The sequence below is a fragment of the Arvicola amphibius genome, chromosome 7 (assembly GCF_903992535.2).
Source record: "Arvicola amphibius chromosome 7, mArvAmp1.2, whole genome shotgun sequence".
Taxonomy (NCBI): domain Eukaryota; kingdom Metazoa; phylum Chordata; class Mammalia; order Rodentia; family Cricetidae; genus Arvicola; species Arvicola amphibius.
This window is the reverse complement of record NC_052053.1, coordinates 29,097,492-29,117,521: the sequence shown is the minus strand read 5'-3', so window position 1 is coordinate 29,117,521 and position 20,030 is coordinate 29,097,492. Positions and strand designations below refer to the sequence as shown.

The 20,030-nt window shown below is 44.4% G+C and overlaps 1 protein-coding gene across 1 annotated transcript in view; it reads right to left on the bottom strand.

Annotated features, from left to right (window-relative positions):
• The window catches only part of Cacnb4 (calcium voltage-gated channel auxiliary subunit beta 4), a 39,420-nt gene that overhangs the window by 14,656 nt on the left and 4,734 nt on the right, over nt 1-20,030 (bottom strand). The window contains exons 2-8 of the mRNA XM_038336467.1: nt 19,186-19,262; nt 17,792-17,811; nt 17,490-17,570; nt 16,455-16,513; nt 8,372-8,481; nt 4,829-4,980; nt 2,368-2,463 (exon numbers count right to left, since the gene is read on the bottom strand). Of these exons, the coding sequence (XP_038192395.1) occupies nt 2,368-2,463; nt 4,829-4,980; nt 8,372-8,481; nt 16,455-16,513; nt 17,490-17,570; nt 17,792-17,811; nt 19,186-19,262 (595 nt within the window). The remainder of the gene's footprint in view (nt 1-2,367; nt 2,464-4,828; nt 4,981-8,371; nt 8,482-16,454; nt 16,514-17,489; nt 17,571-17,791; nt 17,812-19,185; nt 19,263-20,030) is intronic.

The following is a 20,030-nucleotide window of genomic DNA, read 5'->3' as shown; positions in this document are numbered from 1 at the left end:
TTCAGGCCAGCGCCCTGAAGGTGGACTTCACCACCAGTCTCATTGCTCTTGCTTGCAGTGTGGCCACACTGAACCATGATCCTCGCTGTTCATTACTTGTTCCTTCAGTCGGCACACATTGCATAGGTCACGGTGGGACCTTGCTTACTAGGGCTGCTGAAGCCCACGCTTTGACTCTAAAAACTTCAGGAATGTCCTCAGCAGCTCAAATACCTCAATTTTAATAGGACATAAATTATTGTCTCCAGAAATTATTTTGACCAAGGGCTAATAAATTGACTTAAAGAGAAAATAGGTTTCCCCCAATAAATCTCTTACAATTATATTCCCATTTTTAGTGACTGCCTCCTAAAATGCCATACTATAACTACCATTTATGCCAATTATAACTACCATTCTAAGACTGTCCTAAAACGTGGAAAGAATTGCACAGTTCTTGGCTTTCAATAACTGTCCAGTAAAGATCATTTCTCTTCAACCGTGAAACATTACAGGGCCAGAGGTTGGATGGCATATGCTTTTTTCTTTTTTTTTGGTTTTTTGAGACAGGGTTTCCCTGTAGTTTCTAGAGCCTGTCCTGGAGCTAGCTCTTGTAGACCAGGCTGGCCTCGAACTCAGAGATCCGCCTGCCTCTGCCTCCCGAGTGCTGGGATTAAAGGCGTGTGCCACCACCGCCCGGCCTGGCATATGCTTTTTTATAGTATCTCGGTGTTTAATCAAACATTCCACCCTGTAAGCAACTTCCTTAGTAGGCAATGTGGCTTTAAACGTCTTAACATAGAGAGCTCTGGATTTATCTGCGGGTGGTAACCAGATAACTGTGGGGGGGGGGGGCGCGCAGGGGCTGTGCTGGGGAGAAGAAGAAACCGCTTTGAAGTCAGACAGATTCACTTCTAATCTTAATTTGCCGAATGATCTCAAAAAATTCATTGATGAGCTCTGTTTTCAGTTGCCCCAGCCACAAAGAGGGGGTTAGACTGTATTTTACAAGCGCACGGCAAAGATTACAGATGATCTATAGAAAGCATCGAGGGAGCCCCCTGGCCCTTGTTAAGTATCTAACGAAAGGATGTATCATTGTTCTTGCCTTTCAGGCCCGCCCAGCCTTTCATTCTCTCGTCACTCCCTCTGCTCACTCCCTCTGCTCACATGAACCCACTATGACAGGGAAGCGCGATACAGCAGTGACCCCAAGATGGATGGAGCCCAGCGGACTAGATGCAGCGTAGCGCAGGATACGCCTGGGCGGCGTAGCGGCTACGTGCCAGGCACTATTCTAAGAATGTTTCCACACACGCGCACTCATGCTTTTTGAATTTTTACCCTAACCTTGTGCGGCAGGCATCCTGATCAGGTTTATCTAACTCGTCTGTGCTTGAATAGCCAAGCTGTGTCGCTTCTCCAAGTACTTGAATCAGATCCTCTGCGTTCACAGAGCATAAATATAAATAAAATACAAACATGTACTACTTATATCATATATTTAATACAATATATTTAACATAAATATTTTTTAAAATCTAGTGAAGCCACCAAGAAGACGTTATTTCTTTTAGAGAAACCTGGGCACAGCAATCATGAGTCAATTGACCAAGCACAGACATGACTAACTACCACGGCCTGAGAGCCTGTGAGAACAGCCACCCTTCCCAGCCCACCGAGGTACACCTTCTAACCCTGCAGGTGTTTCTTAGCAACGACACCAGGCAGCGTACAGTTTTCACCCCGAGCCATCGATCCCTCCACCTGTTATAAACACGGTGACGCTCTAGCTGCAAGCCAGTTTTGACCTTCCACCTCACACTTTTTCTTGCCCACCAGAATCTTCTGGCAGAAAAGCTGAAAGAAAGCCAAGCTGGCGTATTTTACTTTGCTCTTTTCTTACAAGTGTTCCATGACTAGACATGGCACCCAAGTGCTGGCGACGGAATCAAGGAAGTAGGAGGAACAGCGGGGTTTCAGACTTTGAGTTCACTTCTCCCAAGGCAGACGTCATCCTGCCCGGGAAGCCTGAGCCCACCCAATGGAACAGTAGCAGCTCACTGCAAGAATCCCTCACCACGCCTATGCGGTGCTTCCCAGCCTTCCTGATGCGACCCTTCAATACAGTCCCTCATGTTGTGGTGACTACCAGCCATACATTTATTTTCATGGCTACTTCATAACTGTACTTTTCCACTGTTAGGAATCATAATGTAAATATCTGGGTTTTCCTGTGGTCTTGGGCGACCCCTGTGCAAGGGTCATTCAAGCCCCCGAGGGGTTACAATGCACAGTGTGAGAACCACTGCTGTAGAATAAAAGCCACCAGGCTGATATGGAAAGGAACTAGCCTTCAGTGATTAAAACAGAACAGATTTTACTTACAGGCGGGCACTGGGCCAGTTTATCGGCTGCCACCAGTTGAACATTCAAGTGTTTGCTCTGAGACTTTCCTCTGGATTTAATCAGCCGCTGTAAAACCTGAGAGAGGAGAACAGGAGCCCGAGTCATTGTCAATGAGTTGAAAGAAAGCCAAACACACTGGGATTGTTTCCTACCGCGCATGTAACCCTGAGGACTAGTAAGGAGGCCCTACAATGTGAGCAATCACACACTTAGGATCTCCATGGTGACGCTGCCCACCTCACTGTGGGCCTAGAGTGGACTGGGCATGTCTATCCTCTCCCAGCTCCCTGTGGGGTCCTAGTGACAGACAGCCTCACTTCCCACCTAGATTTGTAAGTCTCTTTCAGATGTCAGAACTTCCTGTCAAGGGGAAAAGGCTTGTCTGACCTTGTTTATGTTGAGTCAACATTTTGATGTTATTTGGTTCAGTAATATTTCAGTTCATTACCCCCATGTCAGATAAATATCAAAATCACTTGTGTATGTCAGTCATATTTTTCAATATTTAATGAGATATTTGGTTTAATTTTATATTAATCAAACTATTTCAGGCATGGAAACCTAGGCAAAACATTTATGTTGGAACACTGTTACACATAAAACAGACGATATCTATGCCTTTGGTCATTATTTTTGTTTAGGTTGAAGCGGGGCCCTCTCTACTTCAACAGTGCTACTTTATGAAGTTCTGATACCTCAGTGCACAGGTCCACACAAGTCCCTGACCCTGGACTTCCAGACACCATGGCAATGGGACAGTGAAGGTAGCAGTGACCTAGCCTCACTGCAAAGGATTCTTGGTACCCCAGCAGCTAGAGTCAAGGACACTTCCAGTGGTTGAGGCAAGGCCAGTGTGTTCTAGTCACACCCCAGAGTTAACCGGTAGTGGTTGGAATTCCCACAGTTACAGTATAGGAGCAGTTCCCTCCAGGATGCTGAGAACTTGTGAACTATAACAGGCCACAGCTTCTTTAGGCTTTTCTCTGACCACAGAAGACCACGGTTTGGGTGGGGAGTTGAACAAGCATTTAGGCAAACCAACTACATTCTAGGAGGTGCTGGAAAAGAACGGTTAAGATAATGTCTCTTGGTGGATTAGCGGGGTGCAGAGGGGAGGCTGGGGGAGGAGACAGGAGGAGAGGAGGGAGGGGAAATTGAGGTCCCGGATGCAAAACATACAGACAGGCAAACAGACAGATAATGCCTCTCATGGGTATCTATTTCATATCTATTTTTAGAACACCATCACTATTTAAAAACAAGAGGGAGGACGGTGAGCGGGCTCAGTGGGGAAAGGTGAACACTACCAAGCCTGGTGACCTGAGTTCAATCCTGAGAGCCTACACGGTGGGAGGGGAGAACGTACTTCCACAAGTTGTCCTTTGACCCCACATATATGCTTGACAGCACAAGTGTACACACACACACACAGAGAGAGAGACAGAGAGAGAGAGAGAGAGAGAGAGAGAGAGAGAGATTTAAGGAAATCCTTGCCAAATTCTTATGAAATAATAGACTGCATTTGTTAGAAATCATAAACACACATTCATCACATTCATTTTTTTCCTAGCATGTCAGAAACAGTTTAAAACTTTTTCTCAATAAGGGCATTTGAAAATAAAGTTAGTTTTTACTGCAGCCAGCTTAGCAGAAGGAACAAGAGTGGGGGTGGGGTGGGAGTAGGCCCTCTATTGGTGCTATAGACTGCTACAGTTTTAAAGGAGTTTCTAGGCAGAACTATAATGGGAGAGAGAGAGAGAGAGAGAGAGAGAGAGAGAGAGAGAGAGAGAGAGAGAGAGAGAGAGAGAGAGAGAGAGAGAGAGAGAGAGAGAGATATTAAAAAAATAACTAAGTAAATGTAAAACTAAAAGGACATCAAGATCAAGAGTGCAGTCTGGGTCATTTCCTGTTCTTGTCATTCTGGTAGCTTATGTGACCCTTCGTGCTTAACCAGTAAAGCACTATATTCCCCAAAGAACCCAGCTACACAAGTGACGAGGGCTGCAGTGTTTCTGTGAGAGATGCTTACACAGCAATCCTTTACCTTGCAGAAGGCATTTTCCTGGACTATGTCCTCCCTGTCTGGCCTGGGCAGAGACTGTAGGTGACTCAAGAATCAATATTATACAGGAAATTTGCCAACAGGGAATGCACAACTTATGAAAGGCCAGGGTCCACTTTTTGTTTTCCTTCCTTGTGTTCTTGTTTGGATTTTATCATCTCTGACAGCAGGGAGGAGCTTCTCAGAGAAGATTATTATTATTATTATTATTATTATTATTATTATTATTATTATTATTCTCAGCTACCCTCAAGTCCCTAGAACTTGAGTACTGTTTTAAAATGTACCCATTAACTGACTCTGGAGACATTTTTCTGCCCACAAACGAACCTCAGGGAGGAAGCTTCTAAACCCATAGACAGGAATGTAGGGATTTACCTTTGGAGAGGAGACTTTCACGTGAACAATGATGGGGGCTAAGGACGTCTTTATAAGCTGTGCTGGGTGGTTGATGGTGTCTGCATCAAGAACAACCAGTTGCAAAGATCTCGCCAATTCAAAAATTCTTTCGATTTCACTCTGTACTTCCGCTAAAAGGGGAGACAATAAATGGTTAGTCTCAATAATTATTATTTATACTAAAAAGAAATAGTATAAGCTCTCAAATGTGTGTGTCCGTACTGCAGAACAAAGGGCTCTGAACTTTCATAGACATGTTTATCAAATTCTTTTTTTGTTTCTCTGAGACAAAGTCTATTATGTAGTCCTAGCTGTCCTGGAACTAGTTATGGCAACAGTCTGGCTTCTGACTCACAAAGGTCTGTCTGCCTCTGGCTCCCAAGTGCTAGGATGAAAGGTGTGCACCACACAATGTCTGATCTTTTTAAAACTCTTTTCTAAAGATTAAATTGAGCATAGAATAAAACAATTGGCATAAGAACTTAAGCCAGCTCTCTTGGCTTGCTTCGTACACCCAGCCTAACATGGTGATATTTACATAGCCACGGTTGTTCCATTTCGAGGTTGCTTTGAATGAGAACGGCATTTAGCAAACACATTAGAGCGACTTAAAGTGACATTGAAGTATTTCTGTCAATAGTTTATATTTTAACATTCTGTAGACTGTGTTTTGGAAGAAAAAAAAACACCTGAAAACTGTATTGATTTGACTGTTATACACACTTTTGTATCCTCACTAACTGTTGTGAGTGTCCTCAGACAACCAGTAGATTACCAAGTCTAGCTGAATTTAAGCTTTAGATACAGTGGAGTTGCCTAAGGTATATTTACCATAAGTATAACACACACACACACACACGCACAGATCATGTTAACATGCTGTCCTGCATCTTGACTCACACCTAGCTGGCCGGATGTAACAATCAGATGACTCATAGCCATGTCCTCTAAATTGGTCATATAAAAATGCTAGTTCTTTTCAAGTGCCTGAAGCAATCCACTTGCTTTAATTTATTCTGGGACAGAGCCTTGCTATGTAGCCCAAGCTGTTTGTGACCCCCTTGCTTCCACCTCCCAAGTACTGAGATGACAGGTGTGTGCTGCTGTGTGTGGTTTACAAACTCTCCTTCTGGTGTGTGTGTACGGGTGCGTGTGTGTGTGTGTGTGTGTGTGTGTGTGTGTGAGAGAGAGAGAGAGAGAGAGAGAGAGAGAGAGAGAGAGAGAGAGAGAGAGAGAGAGAGAGGTAAAACACATGACCAAACACATGTTTTTTCTGAAATTTAAGAGGTCTTTAAGTGGGACGTGGTGGCGCATACCTGGAATCCCAATACTTAGGACACCAAGGCAGAAGGACCATGACTTCAAGGTCATCCTGGGAAACACAGAGAGTTTCAGCCCAGACTGCATTCTGTATTGATATTGTCTCAAAAAAGAAAATCCTTTATATACTTTATTAATCAGCTGATGTAGTGTGTCATGCCCAAAATGATTAGATTCTACTAATAGAAGACTTTGCATAAAAGCAAAAGTTTCTTATTTCTTAAAGAATCACTGACATTTAATGCATGATCTACATTAAAAAGTCTGAGTGTGGAGGAGAGAGAAATGGGCAAGTAGTTAAGGCACTTGGTTCCAGAGGACCAAGCTCGGTTCCAGCATCCACATTAGACAGCTCATAGCCACCTGGACCCCAGCTCCAGGGGGCAAAACAACTTCACTGGCCTCCTTAGGCATGCGCGCGCGCACACACACACACACACACACACACACACACACACACACACACATCTTTTTTAAAAATAATTTTAATTCAAAGAGTCAAAACACACATCGCCTTCACATCATTAAACACCCATGTCCTGAAAGGCTTCAGATTAATTTTCCCAGTGGCGTTTTCAGGATATCTATTTAAGGAAATCCTTGCCAAATTCTTATGAAATAATAGACTGCATTTGTTAGAAATCATAAACACACATTCATCACATTCATTTTTTTCCTAGCATGTCAGAAACAGTTTAAAACTTTTTCTCAATAAGGGCATTTGAAAATAAAGTTAGTTTTTACTGCAGCCAGCTTAGCAGAAGGAACAAGAGTGGGGGTGGGGTGGGAGTAGGCCCTCTATTGGTGCTATAGACTGCCACAGTTTTAAAGGAGTTTCTAGGCAGAACTATAATGGAACAAGCTCATATCTTTTATCATTTTAGTTTCGAGTCTCATGTGCTATCATAAAATAATGTAAAATAGAATTTAGCGATTTTCCCAAGGAACTAAAAGGCAGCAACACAAACTGGACTGCTCCAGGACCAGAACCCACAGGGCACTCTTCGTCTCGGTTCAGGTAACTCAGAAATTCCTGGGTTTTGTTTACTCTGCAGCAGCAATGAGCTGGCATGTTGGTTCATACCTACTGCTGAAACAACACAAGGCCCTTGGCCTGTGGCACTGCAGCATAAGCAGCGGTGGAGCTTGGGGAGATGGGGCAAGGCCGGATCACACAGCAGGGTGAGCCCAGTGTTTAGAAAACATGTATAGGGAGCATAATAAGCAAATTATAGGCACAAGGAAGACAAAGGCATTTTTATCTACCTAGTGTATTTTCTTCAAGAAAACCAACTGTCTTGGCTACTCAGACAGGTTCTCGGGGGGGGGGGGCTCTAATGGAAGCTTCTTCATAAATCTGCTACAGGCAGGCAAAGCTGGGACAGTCAGAAACTCCAGTGCCAGAGGCCCTTAGTGAACAGTCTACCACTAGACCGCATAGTTTCAGCATCTTTGGGACTGGTGATGCTCCTTATGCCTGAGTTGACTCTGGTGTTGGTTTGCTTTTGAAACAAGGTCTTAGGTAGTCCAGGCTGGCCTTGAACTCCTGATCCTCTTGACTCTCCTTCCCATGTGCTGAGATTATAGGTATGCATACCCTCACTCAGCTTCCAAAACTGTTACTACTTTTCCCCCATGGGTTCAAGGCAATATTTCCCAAAGTGACTCACTTCTATTCACACCCCCAACCCACCTACAACCTTTTATTCTCTCTCCCTTATGGAAGGAATTTAACATGTTTTTCAAAAAGCACCCAGAAAAGACAGGTTTAGGTTTCCTGCATGTTCATCCTGACGGTCACCATTTCTACTGAAAGGGATGGCCCTTCTGGGCACACCAGTACATACAAGCACATCATATCATGCCCTTCTCAACATCGCATTTCCTTTCATGCCAGCTGTGTGTCAGCTATGACAGAAGCCTTATTGTGACATTTGGGGAAAAGGAAATGGGTGGTTTCCTATGGTTCAGCAGCAACTGAACAGAAGATCCTGAGAAGGCCATTTTTTCCCACCAGACTGCAGCGTAGCTAACAGATTAGAACTGAGAGAGGGGCTCTAGCTGCTACAGGACTCTGCCCCTCTCCTATCCATTGGCTGGCTCTCTCTACAGATACCCAACACGTCTCCATACAGGACAGCACCCACGCTGGGCAAGACATTCCCCACATATACCCCCCATGCCTGCATGAATGCCTCTTACCTAAGCTGGATCTGGTGTTAGAGCGTTCAATGATTGCTCTCTTGCTGGGATTGTTGAGGACAGACCTCTTAGCAAGAGAAATGTCAGCTGTCACTCTTGTTATTGATATCCTAGGAAGAGGAGCACAGAACAGAATAAGCTAGGAAAACATGTTATGCGGCTCTCTGAGCAATTTACAGGCACAGCGCTCAATCGCCATTTTACACACTATAGAGGAAGCACTGTACAGTAAACATCGGCCACAAGGATTTTGAACAGGCTCTGGCTCGTATGAAAACACAGACAGGGCAGGATGACGGCAGGCTTTGGCTCTTGAGCCAAAAACCACTCCAGTGGAAATGTACTCCCTCCATTATGGCCTGCCCGGCCAAGTTGCCTTTAAAACACACACCACCCCAGGAGGGAATCAAAACATGAATTAGCCACGCTCTTTCTAGGAAATAGCTTTACAGTTTCCTCCGAATTCACAGTGGCTTTGCTCTTGCACAAGGCCCGCAACAGATCCCCCCCCCCCCACCCAGCATTGCTGGCCAAAGAGGGAAAGCTTCATTTGATCACAATAAAAAAAAAAAAAATGAACCAGTTGGTCGCTATGTTGCGTTTCTTGGCTCTGTTGTTAATCCCCGATACATGGAGCATTTCTCCACAGGTCCAAGAGGAGCTTTGCAAGCAAGGAGGTGAGGAATACAGTTTCTTTCTTTGCAGGCCCAGGAGCCTCACATGTGTGCACAGGATCTGACCACATCTGGTGGGCACTCGCCAGCCCAATAGCGGAAGTCGGTGGGCGCATGAGACTGGCATTTGGTGAGGTAGAGCACACTTTACAGTCACAGAAGAAGAGAGGATAGACTTTGTGTGGAGCGAGGGAAGCAACCGGAATTATGCATTCTCAAATGAAAGGATGTAGACTTTAAAATAATTTTTAACGGAGACGGCTCAGTTCCCAGTTATTATCTGTAGAATTCAAAGCTGGTCTGCCTAGGCCACTTACAGAGACCCATGGGCCTTCCCTACCCTCATCCACACGGCTTGGCTGAGTTCAGAAAGGGGAGCATCACTTCCCTTTATCCTCAGAGTAGACTTCCTCTCCTCCAGGGTCAAACTCCTTTGAGGTTAAAGCACAGCAGAATTTCATACCCTCTCACTGCTGTTTCAGGACATTTTAATATCTGACATTTTAATGTCTGGAGATGAAGGTACTAGGAGCTTTGGGGAGATCCCAAAATTGTCCTTTTCATAAGTGCTTCGAAACAAACAAACAAAATTAAGCAGGGTCTTACTATGTGTAGCTGGATAACTTTGCATTCATCCTCCTCCTGCCTCAGGCTCCCTTATACTAGAAACATAGGGACCCACTATAAGGCCTAACTTAAAAAGTCAGGCCTTTAGAGTAACAGGGTGTGCAGGAGTTCCAGCAGGATGCTGAAGCCAACTGGGGCTGGCCTGGGCTGCTGCATTTGTAAGCTGCAGGGGCTTGGAACACTGCAATGTTTTAACATTTTGAATCTATATGACTTGATGACTGTTTGAGGCAGCCTTAAATTACCTTGCATAGACTCCAAAGCTGTGCAGAGATAGCCCAGGGACCACTCACTGTGAGTGCAAACGTGAGTGGCCCTCCACATTTCTGTCCTCTAAATGGGGCTCCCTCATGAATTCATCGTTTTTTAAAAGAGAAAGTGAAGGTAAGAAAGGAAACTCTGACAGCTAGATGACATCAGAAAACACTGGTATAAGAACTTCTATATTTTACCAAGAAGGAAACTGAGACACAGAAAAAAATCCACTGGTCTATTCCAGGCAATGACAGTCTAGGAGGCCTCGAACACAGGAAGAGGCTTAGTTACGTGGCTGGACAACTCCCTTTCAGTTGAGTTTTGTTTCCCAGTACAACAAATCTCTAAGATGAGCTAAGCCACCAGGTGTAGGCTTACAACTCTGGCCCTGCTGAGAGCACAGTGTGGGTTCAGACCAGGTTTAAAACATGAGAGCCCCATATCTGAGTTTTCCACTGCAGGTTTTCTCCTCCTCCTCCTCTTCTCCTTCTTCTTCTTCTCCCTCCTCCCCCTCTTCTTCTTCCTCCTCCTCCTCCTCCTCCTCCTCCTCCTCCTCCGTCTTCTCCTTTTTCTTGACAGTCTCATTCTGCAGCCCAGCTGGCCACAAGCTTGCAGCAGTCCTCAGGCCTTCTGCCTTAGTGTCCTGAGCGCTGGGATGACAGGCCTTAGCTGCCATACCTCGCTCAGGCAGCTCTGAGATGCAGGGTCTCCTGGGTAGCACTCTTTCCTCACAGAATGAGATCTTCTGTTTAGTTGGGGCTCTGGGCTTCTTGTTTGTTAAAGAATGGAACATCCGGATGGAAACATACTGTCATATTCTAGAACAACCCAAGTATAGAGCTATAGACAAGTGGACCGACTCAAAGAAGGACAGGAGTCAACTTTCCAGAAAAATGATTTCTGCCTTGCCAAAATTTCCTAGCTCTTCATAAGCCAAATAGTAATTCCTGGTTCTTAAATTTTGAAGAAATCATCAGCAAATGTTTCCCCGGGATACAAAATCACTTTCACATAGCCATTCAAATACAACCAGTGTCAAACATACACAGAAGAAGCTGCTTTGAATGTTAAAAATAGACAAAATGCCGAGGGCGACAAAATGTTCCTTTTCTCATTTTATTTTCTAATAAAAGACTCCATTGATAACATATGTTGGCTGTTAGCAAAAATACACACGCTTGGAGTATAGTCCAGAAAGGGCTGACTCTGACTCTAGAAGTCAGTCTATAAAGATACTTTACCAAAGGTGGATACCAGACCTTGATTTCTTTCTTTTGAAGTACAAGCTCCGTCAGCAAAGGGACTGCACTCACCATCGAGTGTCTCCTAATTGATTATGCTTTTAAACTAATGGTATGTCTCCAGCTTCTCTGTTTTCCTCATCGACCATGCATCTTGGTACCTTTCCCCAAGTGTTCCCTTGGCAACCCCGTCTAGGCAGTGCCAGCAGTTACTGGGCAGCAGGAGTCTAGTTCCCCTCAAGTCAGGGTATAGCAGCTAGTGTCCCTAAAACCCCAAAAGCAGTCCCTAAATCCACCAAGTCTGCACGTTTCCTCCTTTAGAATTCATCAAAGTTGGTGACATCATTCGTTTTCTGAATTTTTGTCTTTACATTTTCATTTATATGGGAGGGGCAGTAGGCATGCGCATGCCAGTGTGCCAGTGGAGGCCAGGGGACATCTTGTAGGAGTCCATTCCCTCCACTCACCGTGTGAGGCCCAGAGATAGAACTCAGGACACCAGGCTCGGTGGCAGGTGCCTCTATCTGCAGAACCATGCCATCTGCCTTTCCGCAGATATTCTATGGGAAGTTCTTGCAGTTGTGATACCCATTCAAAAAAAATTAGTATTCCCATGTTGCTAATGTAACAGCAGGAAGATCTATTTCTATTCTGGCTAATTAGTAAGAAGCCCAAATCAGCATAATACATATTTTTAAATTTCTAGTGCTGACGGGCAAAGTGTTCCAAAGCAGGATGAACAGGAAGGAAGGCACAGGAAGACCCCAGGGTCCCCTCTAGCGTTCTTTTGATTTCCATGCTCAAGGACAAAGTTATAGCATTTTTGAGCCTCCATCCCTTAATCAATAAAGTGGGGATAGATTTGTCCTCAGTATCGCAGAGTATTAGTGCTAAGGGCAAAGAAGGCACTACATAAAACTGATTTCTTAAATGACTGTTCTTAGCATTTATGGTGGTTTTAAATGTCCCCCATATTCTCAGACATTAAATACTTGGTCCCTAGTTGGAGTCACTGCTTGGAGAGGCTTAGGAGATGTAGCCTTCCTGGAGGAAGTACATCACTGCAGGCCAATTCTGAGGTTTCAGAAGTCACGTGACATTCCCAGTTCCACTCTTTCTGTTTCCTGCTTATGGTTCAAGATGAGAGCCCTCAGCTCTCAGCTGCCAGCTCCAGCCACCATGCCTGCTTGTCACATTGCTTCCCTTCATGCTCATAATGGATTCTTAGCCCTCTAGAAAGGTATGCCCCAAATAAACCCTTCCTTCTACAGAAGTTGCCTTAGAGGGCTAGATGTGGCAGTACACACCTTTAATCCCAGCACTAAGGAGACAGAGGCAGGTAGTTGTCTGGGAGGTCGACACTAGCCTGGTCTACATAGCTACTTCCAGGCTATCCAAGGCTACATAATGAGACCGTGCCTCAAAAATACACACACACACACACACACACACACACGCACACACACGCACACACATATACATACATACATACATACATACATGCATACATACATACATACATACATACACACATACATACAAAAATGAATATTGCCTTGGTTATGGTGCTACACACACAAATATGTGTGTGTGTGTGTGTGTGTGTAAATATCAAGTAAAGCAGCTGTTGAAAATCCAGAGACTCGTGAGGAAGTTTCCTCATATCTTGTCTCCAGAAGTTAGTGTCCATTAGCAAGGGCTCTCCTGTCCCAGAGTTGGTGAGCCTTATACATACAGCAGGAACCTTTGAGGAAGGCAGTAAGACTCGACGTAATCAAATCTATTAATTTAAACATTCAAGGTGGCACACAAATGTTCCATTATATAGTGTTTGAGACCAGCTCTAGAAGAAAGAATCGCGGGAGGGGCCGAGAGGAAAGACAGATTGGTTCTGAGGTAGAAGTTTCTCTTTTCCATTTGTGAACTGTTGGGGCAAACAGTTATCATACTTACGTGGTGGGGCTGCTTTGTGATGTCATCAGCTGACCATTTCCTTTCCTTAATAATTGAGTTCTAAGTTTCAGCACCTCCCTAAGTGGTATGCTTAAGTTCTTCTCTTTCCAATTCTTTCCTACTTGACAATTTGGGGTTGTTTTGTTTTGCTTGTTCGTTTTAGATTACACGCTCCTTGAGCTACAGTCCCCTTTATTTTAGGACCCTATCCCTCTAGGCGCCACATAGGCCATGACATGACGCTATAGAGCTACTACTCGGCAGTCAGAAAAGCTCAAGGCTGTCTTTAGGAACCCCAGTGCTGTGTACGGTGAATCTATGCTAATAAAAAGAAATTTTAAAAAACTGAAAGCCTAGATGACTAATTTTGGGGGGGAACTGGAAATGTGTGGCGTAAGCCAGCAGACTGCAGCTGGTGAGGCCGTTCCGCAGCCGGACAGTGGTGGATCAACCACAACCCAGCCCCCGGGGGTGTCTGTGTTATGGATAGAGACACATGATTCCCACTGTGTCTCCTGCAGGCTGAATGCCACTGGAGCAGACTGCCAGGCTTACTCGTTCCATAATCCACTGACAGGAATCAATTCCACACTGACATATACGAGAGATCCTTGGGAGCTACGTAGTACTACTTCTCCCCCCACAAATGCTACAGTTAGACTCAAACAAATGGAGTAAGGAATAGGTCTAAAGTGACTCATACTTCTAAGGAGTCAAAAGGAAAGCCATCCAAGCTTTTGCTTCCGGTAAAGTCAAACAGATGGGTTTCATCTACTCCACTGAATTAATTTTGAATTGGGATCTGAAAAGCAGTACTGGATTAAAAAGCCTCTTAACAAACGGATTTCTTCTTTGATCTTTCTGAAAAGCATGAGCCATTCTCCTGACGATGATGCCTCCCCTACCGCAGTCACAGCCGAAGAAATCCTGAACAGGCTTCCATTTGACGGTGCTGTTGATGCCGGTCCACTGAGTCAGCCTTCCGTGTAATTGTTCTCTTGGCCGATTTCAGCTAAAGACTATGTGCTGTTTTCCCTCCTTTTATTAATTGGTAAAAACACAACGCAGCAGATTGTCACAGCTCAAAGCACAATATTCCCCACACAGAAGACGCGTGAGCATCTGTGAGAAGCTCCGGGCCAACTTCCGCCTTACTCAACCGTCCGCAGTTGCTCACCAGTGGGCTCCCTGGGCGTTTCTGTGGTACTCTCCGCTCATCCCTCTACCACTCCCATCTTTGCTACCTACTTCTCTCCAGGACTTCGCCAGGAATGCCTCTGTCTCCAGCTGTCATTTGAGCTGCTACTGGGTCCCCTCCCCCAGACTGTCTGCCATCATCAGACCCCGTGAAAACTTGGCATTGGAATTTTAATTCTATCTTTAATTTGAAAGATGCTTCAGTAGTGTAGATTCGGTGAACGGAACAGATGATTCTACTTGACTCCAGACACCTCTGTGCTGTAACTCAATGAGCACCCTCTTCCACAGCCTTGGGGTTACAGACATCAGTCTGCTCTCCTGAAGCAGTCTTTCAGCCATTCATCTTTCCCTTTGCCCAACCCTCCGTGTTCCTTTCTTCATTTGTCATTGGTGCCTTCAGCAACATTGTTCACAGGAATGTCACCTGGAAACAGAACAACCTAACACCAGGGTAGGCTGACCTGTGGGGCGGGATCTGCTCAGATCAAAGACAGTGATGGAATCTGAGAAGGGGGCACTGCTCAGGACAGCTTTCAGTGAAGGCACCCCAGGTTAAAGCCAACGATCTATGTAGAGCTGAAGGAACTGTGTAAATGCAACAAGAACAGCAGACCTCTCGTGTTAGCTTCCTTCCATCCAGAGGCACTCGTGGGTCAGGGTTATGACCCAGAACACAGAACAGGACTAGACCATAACTGTTAAGTTAGAGTCCAGGTTCAGCTGTTTCTTTGCAATGTATTTTTAGAACATGAATTCCCTAGTCTTGAGAGAGAGAGAGAGAGAGAGAGAGAGAGAGAGAGAGAGAGAGAGAGAGAGAGAGAGAGAGGGAAAGGCTGGTTTCTATGCTGGAAGACATTAAGACTCCTGCTCTATCCCTCTCCACTGCATTCATTTGAGACAACATCTTTCAGAAACCGGAAGCCAGCAAGCCCTAGGGATGCTCTCATCTCTACACAGCACTGAGGCAGAGGCAATGCTATGCTTTATGTGCGTGCTGGGTATTTGAACTCAGCGATTTATGTTTGTACGTACAACAAGCACTCTTACCCCCTGCACTATTCCCCCATCCCCTCAGCTTCTTTACACTGTGTCTAGTCTTAAAAACCAGTGATTATTTTCATATGACTACACAGAAGGCTTTTCTTTTGACAAATTATAAACACAAAAAAGTACTTGTATGAAATTATAGATACTTGTGCTTAAGTTTTATATACACACAATTTGTGCTTGCCTTTTCTTAAAATTAAAGTCTAAAATCTATTTAAAAGCCTTTAAACATTTTTAAAATGAATTATTCAGCGTGAAGTGATAACCTGGATGCATTGCCCGGGCTTCTCGATGTGTACTATGTAAGCTTGCTTCTGATGAATCTTCAGCTTTTCTGGGTGCTTGTTTCTACACAGAACACACTCCGCATTGTGAACAATCATGTTTTCATTGTTGAATCAATACAGATTTTTTTTAAATCACGTTTCTAGAAAACCTAGGAACTCTAGACATTTTCCACAAAACTGAAGCACAAACTTGTTTGAGGGCTTGGCTGTATTGATGATAGCTTATAGAGGGGTACATGGAAAACATACCTATGAAAACCACGAGGTTGTATTTCTAAAAATAGCATCCAAATAAAGACAGTGTCTTTCAGTTATCACTCGGGAGGCTGTGGCAAAGCGATGATTGCATTTCTCTTTTAAGGAAATTTATTTATTTGTTGAAGGCTGTTTCCAGCATTTCATGCTTGCAAAGCACTTTGTTATTTAGACATTCAAATCACACACACGGACAATTCCCAGACACCAGCCAGCATGACCAGTGAGCCATCGTATTTATCAGAAATTGACATTTTCAACCAATTTCTGAAAACCAGTTCGGTATGAACTCACTAGTAAGCGAGAAAATAAAGACAAACATACATTACACCCAACAAATGGATTCATTTCCTTTTGTTTGTCCCTGGGGGCCTCATGCAATACTTTGTATTTTCATAGCTGTTTCAGTGAACACTCTCCTGGAACACTGAATTCAGTTTAATCACTGGACTTCTGTAGTCATTGGAAACAGATCCACAAATCAATTTATCACACTTTTACAGTTAAAGAAAAATCAAAATACAAAAACATCTATATGTCTCACCTCCCATCAAACCTGTGCTTCAGGAAATCAAAGAGGGCTTTCTGCATCATGTCTGTTACCTTCGCAGAGGTGAGGGAAAAAAGAATGAGGCAAACGCATGGAGAGAGAGAAAGGGAGAGAGAGAGACAGAGAAAGAGAGAGAGAAGTCAACGGTGAGAGAGGTGGAAGGGAAGGGCACAGTGACTGAGGAGAAACCCCATCACATCCAGGCTTCTCCAGGGGGCAGCTACCGATGTTCTCCAGGGCTGATTTTTCAAGATAATCAAACATAGTTGCTAATATCTCCCTTGGTTCTTCTCCAGGGTGCTGAAGAATGAATTCATAATTTTCACCAGGACCCCAGGCAAACCCTCCTCCTATGTCCCTTAGGATATCCATCTGCCCCAAGGAGACCATAAACTGGCTGCGCAAAAGAGGGCTGGCCATCTTCACATGGCGGGATTATGCTTGCCTCTAGTGATGGGTAGTGGGCAGTTCCAGCGTCAGCTCTGGGCTCAGCTACCCGAGTCTGAGCGTATTGGGAATTCTCCCTATTTGAGACTTAAAGGGTTTTTTTTTGTACATAATTTTCCTGCTCATCACCTGACGTTTCCATCTTGGAGCGAGAAAGAGAGATGAGAATTTTTGAACCGCCCCAGGAACGTTTTTTTTAGCTCATTCAACAAATGTTTACTGAATACATCCTTCCTCCAGACATCATCCTAGCAGGGGGGTCAGTTGGCCTGAAGGTTGCCCAGCTTCAGACTTAGAGATCACACCCCACCTGTTTTTTTCCATTCAAACACAAAGTGAGAATAGCAAAACCTGAGATGTCATGCAACACAACCTTCATTCCTCTTTATTACATGGCAATGTCTAATTGCTCTCCAGAGTTTAATCTAGTTTCTACTGGCTTTCCCCCACCACCTGTCTTCACCTTCTGTGAGCTGCCTTCTACCACTTCCTATCTGTCAACAGACCTGGGAGGGGTCAGATTCCGAAGGATGGTCCCCAGGGTTCTTGGTCAAGAAAAGGAGAGTAACAGATAACTTGTACCTCATAACCTTTCAGAGATGGCCCCACTAACACCACCGGACGCATGGATGGCACAACATCGTAGGGAGGGATGTGCTCCGTCTGAAAAAGACGCATCAACACGAGTGAGAAGGTGAGACCGGGCCTCTCTCCTCGACAGCCACAACATCCAGAATTCTCAGGCTGAACAGTAAGTGATGCCTAAGGGTCCCCACCGAGGAGGCCCATCCCTCAAGAGGTATGTGGGTCACAGACATGGAGCATCGCAGGCATGTACGGATAGGATACCTTAGCAGGAGTTTAGAAAAGGAAACACAACTTACCACTTTCTGCTTCTGTTTTGCTAAAAGACAACAATGAGAGCCACATCAAAATATGCAATCTCTGCAAACGACAGCACATGAGCTTAAAAGCTGGGAGAAGGTACCCTGTAACTGTCCTCCAGGATGGCCTTGCACCCACTCAGCAGATCGCTGCCCTGCCACTTCGCCATGGACATGCTACTTGTGAGAACATGAGATATGGGCCGCTTCTTCCCTGCACCAATGACCTGGCATCGCAATTTCCTGTGAAAGGTTGGCACAGGCACTCAAACAATACAGGAGATTGTTAGCTAACCATTAACTATGGGTGCCCACATTGGGTGTGGCACATATGAAGTGGAGGGCAAGTTGGCTAAAGGAAATGTAATAAAAAAGAAACAATACAATGTGAGCAAAATTACTACCACCTCAGACATTACTGATTGCTGTTGCTATTGTTGCTATTGTTCTGTATTTGTGCATTTGGTGAACCACGAGGTAATATGGCAGATCTTCAGGCATTTCTCCAGCTGGAAGAGTGAAAGGCTGTTTGTTGTAATGCCCCAGTGTCCAGCAAACATACAGAGGGCAGAACCTAGTCCACAGCCAATGAAGGTGGCTTTGCTGTCACCCAAGCATTAGGTCCTGTCTACATGGGGTAACCTAGAGGGACAGGTTGGTTCTCAGCCCTGGAAGTCAGCATGAATCCTCACAAACAAGGACCAAGTCCCCAGAACTGCCCCAGCATCCACCCAGCATTGACATGAATGGCAGAGTCTTGACCTGCCATCTGAGCTGGTGATATCGGAGGCTCTCATACAGCCTCAGTTCCTGGCCAGAGTGAAATTAGCTTTCAGGAGTCACAAAATGTGACAGGAGAGAACTTTCTAGGAGAACATCTTCATTATATCGAAAGACACACGAAGGCTTTATTGAGATACCCTGTCTCTTCATTGCATCCATTCTGGGACTCAAATGGAACTTCCTGATATCCAATAATAAAGACAAGGTAATCTTGGCTGCAGGGGGGCTATATGCCCCCCAGTATGTACAACTTGGTCCCAAGATGGGCTAAAGTCTCATGTACATACAGAACATTGTTGTGACAATCCATGAGCTTTTATATCTACGGGCCTCACAATCTTGAAGTACCTTGAGTTCTTGAGTAGAATAATGGACTTGAGGTTAGTTTATACATGGAGAAGTAGTGGGTATAGGGGGTGAATGAGATTTTTCAAAATTATACTGATGACTTGAATTTCTGTATCATTAGTACACTTCAAGTCAAACTAGAATTCAAATGAGCAAGGAAATCTTAAATAAAAGAAGCCTTACATTTTCAACCAAGCCTTTATTCCCAAACCAGTAATAACGTTGGCTTATATGCTCCAATGCTTGGTAGCAAGACCGCTCACCTGTTGTTGTGGGGGTTGCTCGAAATGTCCCTGACACCATTTCTCCAAGACTGGAGGAAGAGTTTCCACTCGATTTCCTAGAACATGGAAACAAATTTAAGACTCTTGCCCTAGATCCTCTGAAAACAGAAACTGGGAATCCAAGGTGTTCTTTGGCCTTCTACTAAATAATTCAAAGCATACTAAAACCTGATAGAAGAGCTTCAAGAATCTGCTCTAATGCTTTCTCTGACCTCAGAGGAAGTGGAAATCTCATCGAGACCTGGAAACACTTTGCAAATTCTCTTTTCCAGTTATTCGTACAAAAATTGAGCAGAAGGACCCCTGGTAAGGATGTTCTTTGGAGCTATGTGTTTACCTAAGACCAAGTATTGAAGTACCAGTCAGAGGCCAGACAGCTTAGAACAAGCAAGAGGACCCCAAGAACTTCTCCTTAAAAGTTTAATTGGGAGCGGGTTGGGGGGCAGTGTTCCATGAACTGTTCCTAATGCCAACAGTAAGAGCTATTAGTCATGATTCACATGTTCATAGGTCAATGATGAACAATTATGTTACTTATTGGCTGTGGAACACATCGTGATACATCTTGAGTGTTGGTTTTCTTTGTCTACGGACATAGATGTTATCGATACCTTACAGACAGAAGCATGACGAAAGAACTTCTGTGAATGAACCATTGGTTTTATTGTTTCTGGTGCCTCAAATTAAACTTTATGTGTGTGCGTATTTATATATGTATGTATGTATGTATGTATGTATGTATTAATAACAGCTACAATGGTGGGAGATTGTTAGTGAGCTACGTTCTAGCAGGAGATAATCAAGGCTAAACTAGAGAAAGAGGT